This window comes from Schistocerca americana, chromosome 5 (assembly GCF_021461395.2).
Source record: "Schistocerca americana isolate TAMUIC-IGC-003095 chromosome 5, iqSchAmer2.1, whole genome shotgun sequence".
Lineage (NCBI taxonomy): Eukaryota > Metazoa > Arthropoda > Insecta > Orthoptera > Acrididae > Schistocerca > Schistocerca americana.
Genome location: NC_060123.1, coordinates 756,996,636 through 757,017,595, shown reverse-complemented (window position 1 = coordinate 757,017,595; position 20,960 = coordinate 756,996,636). Strand labels below are relative to the sequence as shown.

Genomic DNA, 20,960 nt, shown 5'->3' with positions numbered 1-20,960 from the left:
ATTGTTAATTTCAGTAGGTGTAGTTCCATCTCAGCCCAGCAAGCTACCTTCCTCAGTGATGACAAATGTCTCACGTACGGTTCCGTAAGTACCTCCGTCCACTTCAAACCTACCACTCGACGAAGAAGCTCTATTATGAAAGATGCCACCAATTCTATACTAAGAAATCCCTTACGTATAGCCTAGCCATCTGTGGCTTTACCACCTGCAGTGCCGAGCAGACTCTCTTTAAACGAGCTCGGAGTCTCACCGAAGCCTTCACAGACCAAAATTGACCTGACCACCCAGTCCAGAAACAGATCCCTTGCACTTTCTCTCCCCAGTCACCTAGTAATCCCCTCGTACCCACCGACTGGCCACAAAGGAGCAGATCACTTTGTGACTAGTGGCATCCAGGATTGGAACAAGTGAATCACCACTAGGGTTAGGACTGCCTCTCGTGTCCTGAAATGAGGAATGTCCTCCTCACTATCTCCCCCGACCCCCCTACAGTAGTATCCCAGTGCTCATCTGACATACGCGATATCTCTGTCTGTTCCTACTCCACCCTCGATCCTAAACCCTACCCTCGTGCCGATATCCCAGTAATAGACCTACGTGCGAGATCTGCTCCGTACTTCCTATCACTGACGACTACTCCAGTTCTGTGACAGATGTTTCCCACCCCATCAAAATCTGGGCCACCTGTGGTAGCAGCCACGTCGGCTGTGTACTTACCTGCAACCACTGTGTGGCATTTCTGGTCCTACATAAACTCGCTAAGTGTATCTGAGGCTTTCGTCCGGTCACTCGATGTCCAGTCTGGTGTGGCAGTCGAAGACAGCAAATGAAAATGGAAGCTTTAAATTCCACGTGTACGAAGTCGTTAACACGAGAGAATCGTACGAACGTACTGTCGTTTGAACACTGTACTGAGCCCGATACGGATGACGTAGTAATAAGCGTCTCTTGTGTAAAGAAACAACTGAAAGAGTTGCAAACAAATAAGTCACCAGGTTTGTATGAAATTGTAATTCAGTATTACAAAGAGTACTCTACAGCTCGGCATTTATTGCAAATCACCCAGCGCAAAGGCCTACTCGACTGTAAAACAATGCAGGTGACTCCCGTATACGAGAAGGGTAAAAGAATTGACTCACAAAATTAGACACCAATATCCTTAACACTGGTTTGCTACAGAATTCTTGAACATGTTCTGAGCTCTAATATAATAAATTTCCTAGGGACTGAAAATCTCATGTCCAGAAATCAACTCAGTTTTAAAAAGCATCGCACGTGTGAATCTCGGCTCGTCCTTTTCTCACGTGATATACTGCAAACTATAGATGAAGGGCTCCGGCACTGGGCAGATCCCATACTTCTAGATTTTCAGAAAGCATTCCACTGCAGGCTCTTAATGAAAGTACAAGTTCCCCGATACGTGAGTGGCTCAAAGACACTTTAAATTATAGAAATGGTGAGTGTTCGTCAGAGACAAGGGGATTGTCAGGAGTGCCCCAGGGAAATGCAACAGGACTTCTGTTATTATCTATATATATAATATATAATAATCTATATCTATAATATCTAAGACGGGGTGGGCAGCAACCTGCCGTCATTTGCCAGTGACATCGAGGTGTACGGCAATGTGTCGTCACTGAGTGACTGCAGGAGAAGACGAAATGACTTGGACGGAATTTCTCATTGGTGTGATGAATGGCAGCTAGCCCTAAATGTAGGAAAATGTAAGTTTATGTGGATGAGTAGCAAAAACTAATCCGTAATGTTCGGATGTAGCATTAGTAGTGTCCTGTGTGACACAGTCACATCATTTAAATATCTGTGTGTAACACTGCAAAGTGGTACGAAACGGAACAATCGGGTAAGGTGAACGGTCGACTTTCATCTATTCGGAGAATTTTAGGAAAGTACGATTCATCTGTAAAGGAGACTGCATATAGGGCAGTAGTGCGACCTAGTCTGCGAGTGGAGCAGGACAGGAAATGAGTAGTAGTGGTACAGGGTACGGTGGGTTGCGGAGTGCGAATGTAGAGGTAGCATCCCGCGTAGGCACGAAACTGACAAGTTGTCTGTCCACGCAAATGGCCACTGTCCGACTGTGGCCGAGGGACGGCGGCCACACGGCTGCCGAGAGTCACACCCGGTACAGTGTGCTCGACTTCGACATCCGCTTCGCGGCCCGTGCCGTCTGGATTTTTACCTGAACTGAATAGGTAGGAACTCAATTAGGAACGTATCTACCATTCCCGTAACTCCCCTAGCCCGACTTCTGCCAGTCCCCAGCCTCCACCGTCCTGTAACCTCTACGGTGCCCTCGCCCCGGCCTCTACGCACTTTCTATCCCTCCAGAGTACCTGCATATTCCTTTCTCCTCCTCTTTTTCTCTCCTATCCCATTTTAATAGACTCCATCCCCAATGCATTAAGCACTCACAAGAAATGTTTACGTTCACCACTTAACTTACTTAAATGCCAGAGGAGCAACTCCAGGCGGTAGTCAAATAGGGATCGATATCCTGAGTTCCTGCAAGTTCTTCAGCTTTCCCAGGGCAGTGAACGCCTCTCTCGGTATACTGTGGACCATCTCAAAGTCGTCATCCTCGCAGAGTTCCAGACGTTCCAACTCGGTGCAGGCCTCCAGCAACGGTGGGACACAGCTGTGTAACAACAGAAATGGGGTCTTTCAGAATTATTCGTCTCCCGTCACGTTTCAAAAGACCAAAGAAACAGAGTACTTTATATTATAACTCTAAATTAATAGTTCTTATACTGTATTTGCAACAACAACGTGTTCAACTGTCACTATCGCATCATTCGCTGCTGAGATCATTACTATTAGTGTCACAGAAAGTATACCCATCAGGGATGAATTATACTAATATATGTCTGCTTGTGTCTGTATTGTGTGGATGGATATGTGCGTGTGTGCAAGTGTATACCCGTCCTTTTTTCTTCCTAAGGTAAGTCTTTCTGCTCCCGGGATTGGAATGACTCCTTACCCTCTCCCTTAAAACCCACATCCTTTCGTCTTTCCCTCTCCTTCCCTCTTTCCTGATGAGGCAACAGTTTGTTGCGAAAGCTTGAATTTTGTGTGTATGTTTGTGTTTGTTTGTGTGTCTTTTGACCTGCCAGCGCTTTCGTTTGGTAAGTCACATCATCTTTGTTTTTTGATAAATTATACTAATATACGTTAGACATAATGGTGAGAGTTAAGGCCCAACATATTAACACATTCAGTTGGTGATGAAATAGTGTTTCCGAAGTCAGCTTTTAATACTGCTAAGGCTTCAACATACAGTTTTTTCTCTTTTTTGTTTTTTGTCTTCAGAAACTGGGCATTTCATATTTATTTATTGTGTGTATATGATGACCAATAAGTCAGTGCTGCCAGCTGTTGCTTGCTCATGTAATTCAGTAAAATAAGTAAAACAAAAAGTTCTTTTACAACATTCTGCCTTTAAATGATTATTGACATATACAGGCACAATTGTTCGTGAGAATATATTGCCGAAATGAAAATCTTTGTACGAGACATCTTCGTAAACAACACGTAGGTTCTCGAAGCTGGTGTTTAGTCCAGTTTAAACTTCTGAGCTGAGAAGCTGAGGTCAATATATAAAACTTTTCTCTGGCTCTTTGTCTCCCGTTTTGGGAGACATCTTCAGAAGTAAATGGTACGCTGCCGGTATTGCCCATTGATGAGTGCCCGTCAGTCGATCGGACACCCACGTGTATTTAGAGCCAGTGTGGAGCATCTCTTCTATTATTGCCCGTGAGTTGTCGTCTCACGTGCAAAAACAGTCATTTCGAAAGACTACATTGGCTCGATGACCTCTTGTCAAAGTACAGGGTTTACGCAAAAGGGGGCAGCAGATATCTAGAATTAACGTTTGACAAACTACAAAAGATACAAACACAATTCCAGTGATCCTAGACAGAGAAAAGTTAAAAATTCTGAACAGTCTGTGCAGAAGTTTAGCTAAAGCCACAGTGGTATTGTTACATGTTTATAGGAATTACCATTTATGTGCTGAAATCAGGAAAATTTGAGTCCAGCGGATAACCTGAGTGTGGAAAATCTCCACATTAGTCTATTCACTGAGAGCTGGAATGAAACAGACACAGTTTCACGTGACCCACAATAATGTTAAAGGAAGAATAAAACTTATTCTGTTGAAGTTGAACTGCTTTGATTCAAGTTTATAACAAAACACTCTTTTCTCTCTTTTATAATGCAGTCTAATTTCCACATTTGAGGTCAAACTTTTTCCATCACATGGAAAACACATTTGTTTCACTCTTCTGCAGTCACTGCTTGTTTTAATAGTTCTTTAACTTCTGACATTTTGTGTGTTCTGTCTTTTTCTGCAACACAGCCTTCGATTTTGGCCCAAACTACCTCGATTATGTTTAATTCACCAGGTATGGAGGAATCAGAAGAAAAGTTTTCCCTGCTCCATCAGCCATTTCATCCACTGCATATTCTTTGTGCACTACTCTGTTCTTTTTTAACAATTTCCAGTAATTCTTTCTTCAATACTCCATTTTCCAATAACAATATTTTTAGATTTTAGTTATTCCGGTATATCTCGCTTATTGGCATTCAGATTAGGTACTTCTTCTTTTCAACAAGAATAGCACGACATGTTATCGAGAACAGTAACTTCTTTTTGCTGAAGCCGAAGAAAAAGTCTTCAAACCACTTCTCGAATGTACTGTTGCACATCTCCTCACAGTAGCCTCCACTTTTCTTGGGCCCGTCTTGGATTTGAAAGTTCACACACTGCCTCTGACAAAACCTGCTTTGCTCCCAATATGTGTGATAATCAGGCATTTACCTTTACCTGTTTCCAGTGGATAATGCAGATAGAAATGCTTGTTTAGAGGATTTTATGGACTTGTGCACCGAGACGTTACTTCAGGTATGTCGTGTATTTGGCCATGTCTCGTCCAAACAATAGACGGGTCTTCCTTCATCTCTCAACAATTTATCATTTGTAGGTGACACTGCCTCCCTGAAATCATCTCTGTCTATTAGCACGCTACTGCATCCACACCGAAAGTATTTAAAATTCATTTCTTTTAAAACTGTATGATAATAAAATGATATATGGAAGTTGCTCAAATGTGGATTTTTAATCGTGGCCACAAGCACTTTGTCAGTTGTTAGTGACATGTTACAAAAAATTTCCTTCGTATCGCAGTTCTATCGAAGTCACCAATACTTCCTGAAAGTTTGTCATGATTTTTCTTTCTTGGGAGACTTTGAAGAGTGTGACAACCAAGTTTTTTTCAAAACAATATTGGTCACTGACTGCTCTGGATACAACAGCTCCATTTTACACAGATTAAGAGCCATGTGCTTCTCCACAGAAGTTAATGACTTCTTCTTTGATCACTTCTCAGTTAGAGTCAAATCTGACAAGTCGGCCTCGCTCACCGTCTCCGCAGAGGACAACATGACAAGTTTACTCCTATGTTATACAAATAGAAATAAAGGGGATAGCTACTAGGTGACCACAAAAATAATGAATGACGAATGTGATTACAATCACTGACACTGACACACGAATAATCAAAAACTGGGCTTTCAAACGAGACGAACTTTACAATCAGAATCTAAGATCACACACTAATGACTTACAATCGCAACAGACGTGGCCAAACTGAGTGAAGTGTGCCCCGTATTGCTCACCTCTCGGTGGCAGTGCTGCGGTCACGTGCCTCGTCGTGTCCGCAGGCTGTCTGTCATTTCAGTGAATGGAGTGTAGTACTGGAATACCTGCGAGACTAAACTGGAGGTGTCGGCAGCCGCTCCTACGGTACAGCTACGGTAACTTCCCGACCGACTGCTGTAATTCAGTCAGGGCCTGATCAGTTTATTAGTTCACCACTCAGCAGGTTCGTACACCAGTGATTGTAGTGAGCTCGAATTATGTGTTTCAGAGTGAAGCTTTTGTTACTGCTCGAAATCTGTTGTTCTGTCCTGGATGATAACAAAGATCGTGAGTTATTTTTTATAATTTTTTTTCCCAGTTGTTACATTTATTTCACTTAGATATTACCGCACTGTTTGAAAGTCAGCATCATCTACCAGCATTGCAAATACATGTGCTCACCGAGTATTTTTGTGAACATTATTTTCACAATATTTACATTCTATCTGCACGTGTTGGAATGAATAATTTTTTTTTATAGTTTCTGTGTCTCTCTGTATGATGCTTACTAATGAAACAATGATAGTCCAGGTCACAATGATTCCTGATAACAGTTAATTGTCAACAGTCATTAATTTATCAGTGGAAATAAAATAAAAACTATGTCAAGGAACTGGAGTATACTGAATTTAAAGACACAACTGGCGGGACCAACTTGTGATATATTTGCTTTGTGGAATTTACCGTAGTATGTACACAGATATTTCCGGCAAACGTTTCACAACGAAGCTACGTAGTACCAGTAAATAACTAAGGTATCTGCTCCAGTACAAGCTCCCGTAATAACGTGAACAGTTCCTTCGTACACAAGTTGCTAAGTGCCTCATAATGTTGCTGCTTTCTACTTTGGGCGATAATAATGTACACCAACAAGTTGAAGAGAAAGAATTTATGGTAAAATATTATAGACATAAACAGAAAAAGTAATGGATCCAGAATGGTGCCCTGAGGGATACATGTTTCAAAAACTTCCTCATCCACAGGCTGTGTCTATGCAATGAATCATTATCAGCATTTCTTAAATTATAAGTGCTAATTTGGAAATGACACATTCTGCCTGTTAATTTCACTATGAAATGTGCAGAATAATTTTCACGACAAACTCGGAACCCAAAATGCGCGGGTGAGGCTGGCTTGCCAGGTATTGTTGTATTGCACAGAACTGAACTGGGTACAACTGTTAAATACGGAGGCTTAAACAGTGGCACGGTCACTTACGAATGGAAGTAATTCCGTACCAAACTGACGAAAGCTGACCTGCAGCTTTTTTAAAGGAATCGTAGCAATATTTAGCTAGCTACATAACAATCTGTATTTAATAGCCCTTTATACGTACGCGAGAAGAAATATGCCAAAAGTCCACTTACCATAACGAGAAAGGCGCAGGTTATACCGTGTAGGGTGAAGATATCGAATACACGGGAAGCACACTCGTCAACCGAAAGTAATTTCGAGTAGAAGTTAGACAATCTTAGGAGGACAGGTAATAACACTCACCTCGTCCCACCCATCGCCCACTTTATGCGTATCGACCTGAGGGTGTTCCTCTTGGCTCTCAGAAAGTACCTCAGGTCTTCCATATTGATATACGTAAACCCAAAGTCGACCTCGGCTAGTTGCGGGCATCCGTTGACCAGAGGTCGCACCAAACAAGGTTCCTGGGTAGAGCTACGATCGAATTCCTTGTATTCCGGTTCCAGATTCAGCACACGGAGGTTGTGCAGCTGCGACAGGGCCTCCGAGCACCTTTCAGACTTCAGCAGTTTGTAGGGAGCCGTCAGTGTGTGTATTCTGGTGCACTTCTCCACCAAGGTCTTCAGTACCTGCAACTGAACGATTCCCCTTCTGTACAAACACCTACAAAGAAAGCAATGGCAAACCTCAAGAAGAAAGAAACTTCGTTACCGGTCATATAAACAGATGCTTTCTGTCTTTTCTGAGGCACATAATCAAATTCCAGTGACAGAAGATGCACAGCAGCAAGACAGGTGGACGCAAACGAAGTCAGTATTAGTGGTGAACAGAAGGACGAGGATGACGATGACGACGTGCGGTTTGTCGGGAGCTCAATTGCACGGCCAATAGCATCCGCACAAAGTTTCAATTTTTTCACAATCCAATGTAGTCACTGCCACGAATGATGATGACAGTAGTGAAATGACGAGGAAAGCACAAACACCCAGTCCCCGGGCAGAGAAAATCTCCAACCCAACCGGGAATCAAACCCGGGACCCCGCGATCCAGAGGCAGCGACGCTAGCCACTAGACCACGAGCTGTGGACTGAACAGCTCCCACATCGTCCACGCTCACTGGGCCAACTGGTTGTCAGCTAAGAGACGGCTGGTATTCACTGTGAACAGGTTACAATCTCATCTGGCAAATCCTCGAGGAGTCGGTTCGTACTGTCTGTGTCGCAGCTGCTTCCGACCGCCCCGGTTCTTTTCTAGTCCGACCAAATTCTCTGTTCTCATGATCTACATTGCACGACAACTGAATTTGCCTCGTTTTCTTGTTCTTAACTGACTGTGTACCCTCTCACTAATCGTAAACAAATCGGAATAAAATTTCTATTGGGAAAAAGTTGAAAGAAGGAGCAGAATCTATATGCATCTGCACTGACAGCAATAACTGGAAGAAATGCTTAGTGTATGAAAAGTTTATTTTGGCTCAATGACAGTTTACGTAATGGTTTTTAGCTTTAGTATCAAACCAATATAACTAGCCAAAATGAATCCCTTAAAGAAACAAACTTACATATGTAAAACAGCTCCAGATGTCTGATTATTTTACAAAATGTGTTAATGTGTTAAATGTCAGACATTAAGGATGGAAGGAAGAAAAAGTTTTGGAAAAGTTTGAATTTATGTTTGAACTTTGTCAGAAGTTCTCGATTTCTGAAAAGCATTCGATTCAGTACCAGACTTATTCTTATTGTCAAAAGTTCAATCGTTGGGGGAATCGAGTGAAATTTGTACCTGGATTGAGGACTTTTTGGTGGGGAGGGAACAGCGTGTTATCTCAGATGGAGAATCATCGTCAGATGTAGAAGTAACTTCAGGTGTGTGCCAAGGAAGTGTGTTGGGAAACTTCCTCCTCATGTCGTGTACTGATAACCTTGTGGGCAATTTTAATAGTAACCTCATATTTTCTGTAGATAATGCAATTATCTATAATGAAGTATTACCTGCAAGTAGCTGCATAAATATTCAGTCAGATCTTGATAAGCTTTCAATGTGGTGCAAAGATTGCCAGCTTGCTTTAAATGTTCAGAAATATAAAATTGTGCACACCTCAAAAAATGTAGTATCCTATGACTACAATATCAATGAGTCAAAGATGGAATCGACCAACTCATTTAAATACCTGGACATATCATTGTAGGGATGTTAAACGGAATGATCTCATAGATTTAGTACCAAATAGCACTAATACGGGATATTGAATGGATACAGAGAAGGGCAGCACAAATGGTCACAGATTTAATTTGACACACGGAAAAGTGTTAAGGAGATGCAGAAGAAATTGAACTGTCAGACTCTTGAAGATAGATGTAAACTATCTTGAGAAAGTCTAGTAACAAAGTTTCAACAACTGACTTATAAATGATTACTCTACAAATATACTACAAACGCCTACATATCTGTCACACGGATATCACGAATTAAAATTAGAATAATTATAGCACACACAAAGGCATTCAATCAATCATTTTTCCCACGCTCCATGCGTAACTGCAATAGAAGAAACCCTAATAATTGGTACAACTGGACATACCCTCTGCCGCGCACTTCACGGTGGTTTGCAGAGTACGACTAGATTAGATGTAGATGCAGAATTAGAAGTAGAAGTCATTACGTGCTCTCATTATCAAACATAGGACGAGTATAGTCTGGGATGAGTTATTCTACCTCAACACATATACACAGTTTCTAAGTCTCGTACTGGTCTCATCCCCCCCAGGGGGCTTGCCACTCTTAGGCCACCACGGGGGCCCAGCTTTTGCAGCACCTTTTCCCTTTCGTTCCACATGTCTGTCCTCTCGTTGAAGTGTGTTCCGAATTTTCAGTAGCCGATATCAGAACAGTCCAACATTTTTCGGTCCTTTTCGCTTTCTCCGTTCCCGTTCTCCCGTCCTTCCTCCGCTCCAGTGTTTGAGGTTCCTCCTTTTCTTATTCCTCACTGTGCGCTCCCGAAGGTCAACCCGTGCGTCCGACACGTAACGGGTGACGCGGTAACGCACAACTCGTAGCCCCACACCGACAGGTGGGGTTCGCACGTACCCCCCGGTACGGACCCGGCCCAGGAAGGGCGGTTGCCCGTGCTGCCACCTTCCCAAACTGCCAATCGGTCCCTCTGTCAGGCGTTCGGGAGGTGCGAACGACCACCTGAGCCAGGAGCGCTCCCCTCCGAGGGAGGCTGACGGTCGGAAGGAGTGTGCCGTCAGAGGCGCCGACAACCGCGGGGCATTTTCTCGCCACGAGCCGATCGTCTCTTGGTAGAAGACGTCTACCGAACGTAAGTGGAACGAGGCTAAAGATTCAGTGACCCTCTGCACCACAGTTCCTTGCCATTTTACAGCTGAAGACGGTCTGTCCTTTAGCTACGGTAAATACATTTATTATTCGGAAAGGTGTCGACGCAATTGCCAGGCACGTGAAATCCTGTTCTCGTTTACACGACGGTACTTCAGTTTTGGAGACTACTACCGATTCTCGAGCACGACGACAGCTCACAGCTTCGCTCCTCCGCAACTATCCCGCCCGTGTCGAGGCCCACCGAATGCCGTATGCGTCCCGCGGTGTTATTTACACTGAGTAGCTCGACGGTCCGATCGAGACAGAAATCCAAATGTACCTCTCCGATAAGGGTGCCGTTACGTGTAATCACTAGTGCTCGTGTGCACTCTTTTTCTCACTTTTTATAGAAAAATGTTTCTGTCAAAGATCAAAGCAGGCTACGTTCTTAACCCAATGCGCTGCTACTACTGTCACCGTTATAACCACACTCAAATGTCCTGTCGACACCTGGCCAAATGTGTAGCCTGCGACAGGGATGCTCGAGAGGGTGACATTCTGTTTCCTTCTCCCCGCCCTGCCGACTGCAGTGGCGACTGTGCCGTCTCCTCCTGAGACTGTCTGCGTATCTCGACGAGTGGGTCGTCCGGAAGATCTGGCCGAAGGAAAAAGTGCCTCACCCGGTCACTCGCAATTGTCGGCCAGTCGGAAGCCACGTGTTCTACCGTCCGGCACTTAAAGTACCGTCATCGCTACGTGTCACTCCACGAAGTGTGCGGACATGCGACCTCAAATTCGGCACCGCGGTTGTGAAATCGCACAGTGTCCCCGTCTCCTGCTCCGGGTGTGCGACGAGCCACCGAACTTTTGCCTCGGGGCAGAGTCACCTGCTACACGACCGGCAGGCCGGAAAGGATAGGAGGAATACTCCCGTGAAGCCCTCTTACGTCTCTCCGGCCGACAAACGTCCGAGTCTTCCTCTGCCGACCAGAAAGGCTCCGAGAAATCAAACAGAGGCAAACGGTCGTCTCCTTAGCCAACTTAAGTTCGTTTTATTAGCTGTCTTTCCTTCTGTGAATTGGGCTTAATGTGTAGTCATTTTTACTCCCTTTCATCTTCGTGTCCTACAGTTCTGAAATGGGCACGTACGACTCTAGTTGTTCTTGTGCCCTAAAATAAAACAAAACAATACTGGTCTTATTGTGTTAAACCTTTAACATAAGATCATACATCTCAGTGAGTATATTATGGCAGAATTTTAAATTTGATCAATAATTATATGAAAGGCCGAAAATCCAATTTTTGTTGTCCCTGAAGTTGTTAGTGTACAATCCCAGTTGCAAGTTCCAAATCTGTGTTAGCTATTTAATGATACAGATCTCACAGCATAGGTGCCCCATTGGTATGCGTATGCTGTGTTACAGACCCCCATGGGCAGTTTCAAAAGACACTCAATATTTAATCAGCATAAGGCACTAACATTTTCACAATTAAGCAGGCTAAAAGCAATGCCACAGATACCTGTAGTAAGCCAACCATAAACCACGTTCCACTTACACCACCTGGCAAAACAGCAACCTATTTGTGCATATTCCATGGTCAGGTCATTATTTTGGCTACTACCATTAAGCATGGGTATTTGTAAGCAGAGAAGAGGGAAGGAAAAGAACAGGCACAGTCCCCTGCGAACAAGACTCAGTGGCAGCAACAGCAGCAGCAAGCTCACAGATCACTCCCCCCCTGTGTTACGGAGCTGGTCAGTGTCGTGTATTGTAGACTGTGTACACTCATTCAGTTCATGACACGATCCGAAGAAATCGTGACTTTATATTGTACTTCTGATAATATAACAGTCTCATATTTTTCAAAAAAAGATACAACATACGTAAGCCTTATTTTAACACGAAATGTATTCACAGCTGCAAATACGGAGAACCGTCGGCTGTGTGATGGAATGATGACAATGAAAATTTGTGCCAGATACGGACTCGAACCAAGATTTCCCACTTATTGCGAGCAGTCGGTTTGCCGTTAGGCTATCGGACCGTACTTCCAGACGAGATGCAAACTTCAATATATTGTCAACCGTATGTCCACAACCTGCATTCGTACATTCGTTATATATTTTTCCATACAGGGGAGGCATTTTTAATTGAATGCTGCTTGCCTGGTGTTGATGGATAAATATGATATTTCAGTGCCTGTATTGTTCAGAAGTATGATGCAATATTCCTTCAGAGATGCACGCTTTTTACTTCTGGACAACACAGGCACTACAATATCGTATTTATCCACCGACACTGGGCACGTGAATTTCGATTAAAAATGCCTCCCCTGTACAGAAACGTACATAATGAACGCACCGGTGCAGGTTTTCGACATGTGGAAGTTTGGGTCTGGCCGTGAAGCGTGCAAACGGACAGGTGACCGCTCACGATAAGTGCAAAATCCGGGTTCACGTCTCAGTCCGGCACAAATTTTCGCTGTCACCATTCCATTATACAGCTGAGATTTGTCCGTATTTGCAACTGCAAATACATTTCACATACGTCATAATGGCTGCAGCTTACCACAGCCCGTGTTCCTTAGGACGTGCGTGCGTGCCCGAAGGAATATTACACTGCACTTCTGAACGATGTGCTCTGTACCTTATTGTAAGCCTTATTTTCAGAAGACTATTACTCTTTGTACTTCTAATTTAATTCAAAATTATAATCGTATCTGAAATTATCAATCTCAACGTATGAAATATTTTGAGCAATAATTTGACAATTTTATAAAAGAAGTATTTAACCACATACGAAGATCTCCGGATGTAAAATATCGACGTATTATAAGATAGCTGAACTGAAACTTCTCCTATCTTTGCTCTCGTCAATTTGTGTAACGAGCAGTTGTCGGTTAGTTACGGAGCAAATAGTTTCACTGTGAAGTCACGAGGTGAATGACGTGGGAGGTATCCCTTTCTTTTTGAGGTCACTGGCTGGCTGAGGTTTGTTTTGTACTGCAATGTGGAACTGCTATAAATTACTACATGAGAGATGGAAACAATAAACAGAGAGAAGGATAAAGTTTCATCGTGCAGCATTGTCCTTATCTTACAGTGAAGGTCAGTCGTTCTGCCTAGATCTAAAAATGCTAATTCCATAGAGCCACAAATTCAATAAGGAGCAATAAAAAGAAGGTACTGTGCGACCTTCCTTCTTGCCAATTTATTAGCTGCACACACGTAGCAAAAAAAGTGTGCTTTCTCTCAGCTTTTATTTTTCAGTTCTTTCTGGACAACAGTAGAGGAGAGAGTCAGCTCAATTTGGAAGCTCGGGTCTGGGATCTTACAGAATAAAAATTTGGATACTGTTGTGGACCTACGTGTTTGCAGATTGAGGAGAAGGAATTTTATGTGGGTTTGTATGGAAAGTAACAGTAATTATTTCTAAAATGCAAGAATGATGGTTGGACTAACACTCAAGCGAAAAAAATTTAGAAGCTCGTGAAACTTTTGTGTTGAGGTGTTTCAATTTGAGTGAATATGTTAAATTTATGAAACTGTGAATAAAGGCGTAGCACCAAGAGTATTAATTGAAGAATACAGCAAAGCTGAAATTAGTGTTCATGGTGATGTAGCAAAGTTGCAAACTTTGAATGATAATGTTGTAGAAGATAATATTTTGAGGTAATGCTCTAAGCACAGTAGAGGATCCTGTTCTACAGACAAACTGTTTTCTGCTGTAAAAGTCTAATTGTAAGCATTACTCGAACTGGCTAGGGCAAATGAAGTTTCAGTATTAGTTGCTAAAAAGCATTAGGAACCTGGCACTTGCATATATTTCATGTGGAGAAAAATATCTGTAATAGTTTTTCCAAAGTACAAAAACTTGAAAATTTCAATTTTGTAAACAGTTACAGCTCACTTGGTGGTTGGTTTAGAAACAGTGGCAGACTAGTTTGTGGTAGTGATGCAAACAACATAATATTTACTGTATGCAATTCTGATGTAAAAATGTAAAACTTAAACTCACAATCTCTAGCTCATATCAAAATTTTTTCAAAAATATGTGGCAACTGTCAATAAGGGAAATGTGTGTTTTATCTGTGAAAGACTTTCTTTGAGAAGTCTGATGCTGGGTTTTTCACATGCTGTAACATTCATGTTTTCTGCTGTAATGTGTCTAGTTATTGAGTGTTTCATAAATGTATTTCCCTCAAAACGTGTGTCATTAGTAACAGGAATTATCTTAACTGCATTAATAACCACAGTGGTGACTCCAACAACTGTTAGTTATGTTGAAAACTGTGAGTGTGCATCGCCTTTTTTCTTGTGTTCCGGTTCCGTTCACTACCGACACGGGTCATATTATTCCTTCGCGTTCAGACTCCTCCGTGCCTACAATGCCTTGTCACTCGTGGATAAGGCAGAAATATACGACTTCATTTGACGGGTTTCCGATGCCACTGCACCAGCCTCACCCGGCACTATACGGCCGACAACGTCTGCTGCCCTGCACGCCTACCACCTCGTGGCGAGTAACCCGCTCACCGGCCTCGTCCCCGTAAAGGACTCGCCACATCACACTGCCGGTCCGTGGCCGAGGTTGGAACGAAACGGCCCGTCCGGTGAGTCCAAAGCGTGCTGCCCCATTCTGCAGTGTTCTCACAATTTGCGATGACGACGACCGGCTCCTCTGCTGCGACGGGTTCCGGTCACACAGTTTCATTTTCGTACGCTCACTCGGTGACGCCAGTCACCTCTGCCGCACCGGTACGCCAGCACGCTCACCTCTCCGTGTCAGCACTATTGCCCGCTTCAGCAGTGACGCGGGTCACCTCCGCCGTGTCGGAGGACCGCATCTCCGCACGTCTCGCTTCCCACGTGCACAGATTTTCGGTGATGCTGGTCGCTTTTGCCGCACCGGTCACTTACGCTCTCGCACCTTCCACCCCGGCTCCTGCGGCACCGACCTACGGCACCCGTACTCTGCTCGTGCCCGCTCCAAACGTATCGGCCGACGGCGCCGCAGCAACCCTCCTTACGCACCTCACTCGCACCCGGTCCTGCCGCTACAGACCACAGCATCCTTTTCTCGTCCACACCCGCACGTCCGCACCTGCTGCCTCCGACTGTGGCGCCGCAGCCCCCTCCGGACCTACTCGGGTCGTCGCTGCTCCCCAGAGCCCAGCCCTCCACTACACCACCCCTGCTCTGCCTGCACCTGCTCCGGTCGTGCCGCCTTCCGATGGCCCCTTTCACCGACGCACACGTTTTGACCGTGTCCACTCTCGATATTAGCAGCCTCCGGCACGCGTCCGACTACGAGCCGGGCCGGGCTTCCGCTGCTTCGGGCACCGTTCCGATAACGGCCGTCCCACCACTCGGTCACGATTTGACACCACAGGCCGGTACAGCTCCCCTGTCTCAGTGCACGTTGGCTGCTTCCTCGCCCACTCTTAATACTACCACTCTGAGCTTTCCCGAGGTGCGAAAGGACAACCCTAAGATGTGGTTTGCCCTAGTGGATTATATCCCCGATTTCCGTGCTGTATCTGACGTTATCGTGAGCACAATTTACCTTACCAGTCATTGGCACGACCACATCGATCTCATCAGTGATCTGCTGCTTTCATCACCTACAGACTGCAACTGTACATTGTGTAAAAGTTGCCTCATCGAGCACCTCTCCTGTCCTCCTCCGGAGGCCACACACCAGATTATTCACGCCGAACTATTCGGCAAATGAACGCCGTCTGAGTTCTGACGGCACCTTCACTCGGAAATCGACAGTTAAGTTAGGACCGACATCACTCTCTGGACCCTTCGGCTCCTCAAACTTTCTCAGGAGGTACAGCCGGAGCTGCTTCCGCGTACCACTGCCGCTACGGAGTCGAGCATCCGTTCCGCTGACCGAGCATTCGCTATTATTCGCCTCTGCCGGTGCACGCCTCGAGCGTCGTCGCCGACTGCGGCGGTGGGGGCAGTGCCGTCCCCGCTGCCCCCTTCCTCACGTGCTCACAGTCGCGCACACCCGGGCCAGACCACCACTGCAACACCACTGCCGTCTGTCGGCCTCCGCCCCACACTGCCAGTGTCGACGACCCGACATGCACCACACACGGATGAAGCTGTGCCCGACCGGCCTCCGAGCGCCGACACTGCCTCTCCGTCCCCCCTCCCTACGTGTCCACAGTGTCAGCTTCGTGCGATGTTTCGCCCACCGCTCACAACTGCAGGCCTCTGCGCAGTCACCTAAACACGAACGGCAGTCACGTTTAGGTGCCACGCCACGTCCCGCCTCTACGCCACACAGCGCCTACCGGTCCGGGTCACACGGCGCCCACCTCGGGCACACGCTCACCGTCTCTACGTGGTGACGTAATGTCCGGCCTCCACTTCCTCGTGCACACGGGAGCAGCTGTCGGCGTCACCCTCGCCACTGTCACATCTGATGACCCCTCTCCAGCTTCACTACCTTTTGTCACTGTAAACAGACCACGTATCCCCTCTCACAGGTACGTAAGGTTATTACTCTGTGTTTCCCACAATAAGCTTTTCCCTGGACTTTTTACGTCGTAGAAATCGACAAACCTGTCATAAGGTTGAACTTCCTCTGCCACTGTGACCTCTCGCCTTACCTTCGAGGCACTGCAGTCCACCACTCTTCCGGTGCCACAATCTCCTGTGGCGACAGCCTTCTCAGATCTCCGAGCTCTCACACGAGTGCTCTCAGATGGCAGCCCTCTGCACGCAAAACTCGAAGCAGATCTCTTTCGACTCAGCGCCGTCCCCGACTGCACATGTACCGGCAAACTTCCGCCGCCTCTCTGCCGATACTGTTTCCCGAGCACGATCTTGACCCCACAGTTGCGACCCGGGCGGACGTGCCGCTCTCTCTGTCCACGGCAACTACACGAACGCCAATACACGAGGCCCGGCAACCGCACCTGCTTCCGTGTGACGTGCGTAGTGATTGCGACATCGTCCTCGCAGCTAGCACGCCGTCACACTCACTGCCCACCGTCGCACCGCATCTCACCCGCGATCTCCCGATGTCAGCTGACACGTCACTCACACTGCCAGTGAACCTACTCCACCTCCCACGTGCCAACATTCCATCTCCCACCAATGTTATATTTCATCTGCTACCGGCGACCTGCAGCTCACACAATCGAGCCCCCCCCCCCCCCCCCCTGCCGTCTCACCTACTGCTTAGTCGCTATCAGCAGTGGCACCTGTCACGAGATAAATACCGCGGAGGGGACTCTGGTTCGACAAGGTTTGGCACCTTAACCCGATCGAGCTACACTGTGCTGAGGACACTGTCAAAGACGCGGATATCCTGTGGTCTCAACCATCAACTGACCCTCACCGATACACCTCGTGTTAAAGAAAGATGGTACATTCCGTATATACGGTGATTACTGAATGCTAAATTTTCGCCGGCCGCTGTGGCCGAGTGGTTCTAGGCACTTCAGTCTGGAACCACACGGCTGCTCCAGTCGCAGGTTCGAATCCTGCCTTGGGCACGGGTGTGTGTGATGTCCTTAGGTTAGTTAGGTTTAAGTACTTCTAAGTCTACGGGACTGGTGACCTCAGATGTTAAGTCCCATAGTGATTAGAGCCATTTGAGCTAAATTCGCACCACATCCAGGACTACACACAACTCTAGCACAGTGTCCGAGTGTTTACAGTGCTTGACTGCTGTATGGCGTGTCACTGAGTTCCCTGGCACCCACCCGACATACCTAAGACTGCTATCGATACGCCATTTGTGCTCTCTGAATACCAATTCGTGCCTTACACCCTTAAAAAAGTTGCACGAACGTAGCAACGTTTTATCGACTCAGTGGTGTTTAACTTTCCTTTTGCCTATGTGTACCTCAGTGATATTCTCGTGTACTCATCATCTATCAGCGACCATCAGGAGCACCTCGTCAAGTTCGCACGGCATCAGAATTGAATGGCATCGAGATGAATTGTGAAAAGTCGCAGCTTAGTAACACCACTGTTACTTTTCTGGGACACACTGTTTCGTTTGCAGGCATGCGCCCCCCCCTTCAGATGGGTCAACTCCAATCTTAGCTTGCCTCTCCCAGAAGATCATTCTGCACTAAGATGCCTTCTAGTCAGGGTAAGTTTTTATCGCCGACACCTCCCCCGTGCAGCTTCCGTACAAGATGCTGTTTGCCCGACGTGTTCCTGGCCGATGGATCAAACGACACGATCGACACGTCCAACTGTCTGAGAACTACGCTTTCTGAAGCTGTTACCCTCGCCCGCTCCAAGCTAAATCCACTTACGACCCTCACGGCAGATGCCAGCAACAGGGCGTGGGTGACACTACAGAATCACTCCGATCTGCCTCGAAAAAACTGACAATGTCTCAGTGTAAGTGGTCGGTGTTTGATTGAGAACTTTTACTGGTTCATAAGGTGATCAAATACTTCTGTACGATATCGAAGGGCTTCACCCACTATATTTGTGGTGTCACCGCCAGACACCACACTTGCTAGGTGGTAGCTTAAATCGGCCGCGGTCCATTTAGTACATGTCGGACCCGCGTGTCGCCACTGTGTGATCGCAGACCTAGCGCCACCACAAGGCAGGTCTCGATATACGATAGAGCACTCGCCCCAGTTGTACGGACGACATTGCTAGCGACCATACGGACGAAGCCTTCCTCTCATTTGCCGAGAGACAGTTAGAATAGCCTTCTGCTAAGTCCATGGCTACGACCTAGCAAGGCGTCAATTGTAACAGTGCATGTATCTTACGAGTCTCATTTGTATAGTCAAGAGAGATGTATCACCAGGAGTGAATAAAGTTAAGTATATTCCAAAGCTACGTATTTTCTTGATAGCAGTCATAACGTATCTTGTTCCAGAATTCACGCCCGTCTGCGTTAGATAGCGTGCCTATCGGCCCCCTCAAAATAACACTGTGTCGGCACATCTGTCGACACATCATTTGGCGACGCAGCTTAAAGGAAACGTGTTCTTTCTGATTGCGTACATTTATTTGTGTCATGGCTTCGCCAGATGTACTGTCCGAATTTTATCGCTTGCAGAATCAGCAGACGCAGGCGTTATTGGATGCCCTTGGACAGCTCGTCCAGGGTCAACGTGCACTGCAACACGATGCGGCAGCCGCCGCTTCACCGCTACCGCAGCCACAACTCGCAGTTGCACCGCCTTTTAGGCACTACAACCCGGTGCACGAATCGTGGACAGAATGGTCCCGACAGTTCGCCTTCCATCTAGCCGCCTACAGAATTCCAGGTAATGAGCGGCAGCCGTTTTTGCTTTCTTGTGTCGGTGTGTCCACCTACCGTGTGATAGTGAAATTGTTTCCCCGACGCGACATAGCAACTCTGTCCTATGAGGAAATTTTGTCTGCTTTAGATGCCTATTTCAAAGAAAAGGTTAATGTGGTTGCAAAAAGGTATACGTTCTTTCGTACAAAACATACGGCCGGTCAAACTAATAGGGAGTGGGTAGCAACATTGCAAGGACTTACTAGGGACTGTGCCTTTGACTGTGACTGTGGCCTTTCTTATTCAGATACAATGGTGCGTGATGCAATTGCACAGAACGTTTCTGATGTTCGCATACGGGAGCAAATTTTGAAACTAGTAAATCCCTCCCTTCAACAAGTGATAGACATATTAGATAGACAAGACACACTTGACTGTGCTCAGGAATCTTTTGAAACTTCGCCAGCCGTGTGTAACATTAACCAGCCCGCTGGACGCGCTGCGCGGCCCGGTAACCGGGCCTCGCGCACTTTGACGCAGCTGCCGCCGCGCTCTAAGCCAGGTGTGCCGCGCCAGCACACAAATGCAGTGAAATCATGCCCGCAGTGTGCTACTCGACATTCGCGTGAACATTGCCCGTCACGCCAAGCTATTTGCTTTTTCTGCAATAGGAAAGGACGTGTTCAGAGTGTTTGCCAGAAAAAGCTCAGATCAGACGATCACAACCATTCCAGGCCCTTTGCTTCGCGCCGGAATGGAACCAAGGACACTCAGGCTTGTGGACCTTCGCCCATGGACATTTATGTCATTAATTCCACTTCGTCCAGTGACACTTTCTCTAATAGTGACTGTGTTCGTCCCACAAAAACTGTGCGTCGACGTCGCCGGAAATCACGTCAATTAGCAAGTGATTCTGTACAAGTGTCTGTTCAAATTGCACAAAACAGTCGCTCTTGTCGTCAGCAGGACAATAAACTTTTTGTAGATTTGGACTTTAATGGCAAGGTCATACCATTCCAGCTCGATACCGGAGCTGCAGTTTCAATGCTCAATCACGACACGTACAAACAACTGGGCAAACCTCCGTTGCGTTCCGCAAATGTTAAGCTAACCACATATTCAGGACAGAAAATTCCTGTGTTAGGACAGTGCAGCCTTCTTGCAACATACAAGGGACAAACGAAACTTGTGTCATTTTACGTTCTTCATTCTTCTACTGCAGTGAACTTGTTTGGTTTAGACTTATTTCAGTTGTTTAACATGTCTATTGTAAATCAGGTCCTATCAGTGAATCAAACTGTGCCTTCAGACAGTGTTTCTCGTCTATGTGACAAATTTGCAGACATTTTTGCACCGGGCTTAGGTTGCGCTAAAAACTATGAAGCACATTTGGAACTGAAAGTCAACGCGCAACCGAAATTTTTCAGAGCGCGCAATGTTCCCCACGCATTGCGTGATGAGGTCGCAAGAACGTTAAACGATCT

At 46.1% G+C, this 20,960-nt stretch overlaps 2 protein-coding genes across 4 annotated transcripts in view; one reads left to right on the top strand and one right to left on the bottom strand.

Moving 5' to 3' along the window:
• Nucleotides 1-20,960, bottom strand: part of LOC124615385 — a 251,077-nt gene that overhangs the window by 62,002 nt on the left and 168,115 nt on the right. For 2 of the 3 annotated variants that reach the window (XM_047143209.1, XM_047143210.1), the window contains exons 4-5: nt 7,214-7,545; nt 2,465-2,656 (exon numbers count right to left, since the gene is read on the bottom strand). In XM_047143209.1, the coding sequence (XP_046999165.1) occupies nt 2,497-2,656; nt 7,214-7,545 (492 nt within the window). In that variant the 3' untranslated portion in view covers nt 2,465-2,496. The remainder of the gene's footprint in view (nt 1-2,464; nt 2,657-7,213; nt 7,546-20,960) is intronic. The other variant, XM_047143211.1, reaches the window with a different exon arrangement.
• LOC124615386 overlaps nt 19,077-20,960 on the top strand; it is a 31,267-nt gene continuing 29,383 nt past the window's right edge. The window contains exon 1 of the mRNA XM_047143212.1: nt 19,077-19,501. Coding sequence (XP_046999168.1) covers nt 19,249-19,501 — 253 coding nt within the window. The 5' untranslated portion in view covers nt 19,077-19,248. The remainder of the gene's footprint in view (nt 19,502-20,960) is intronic.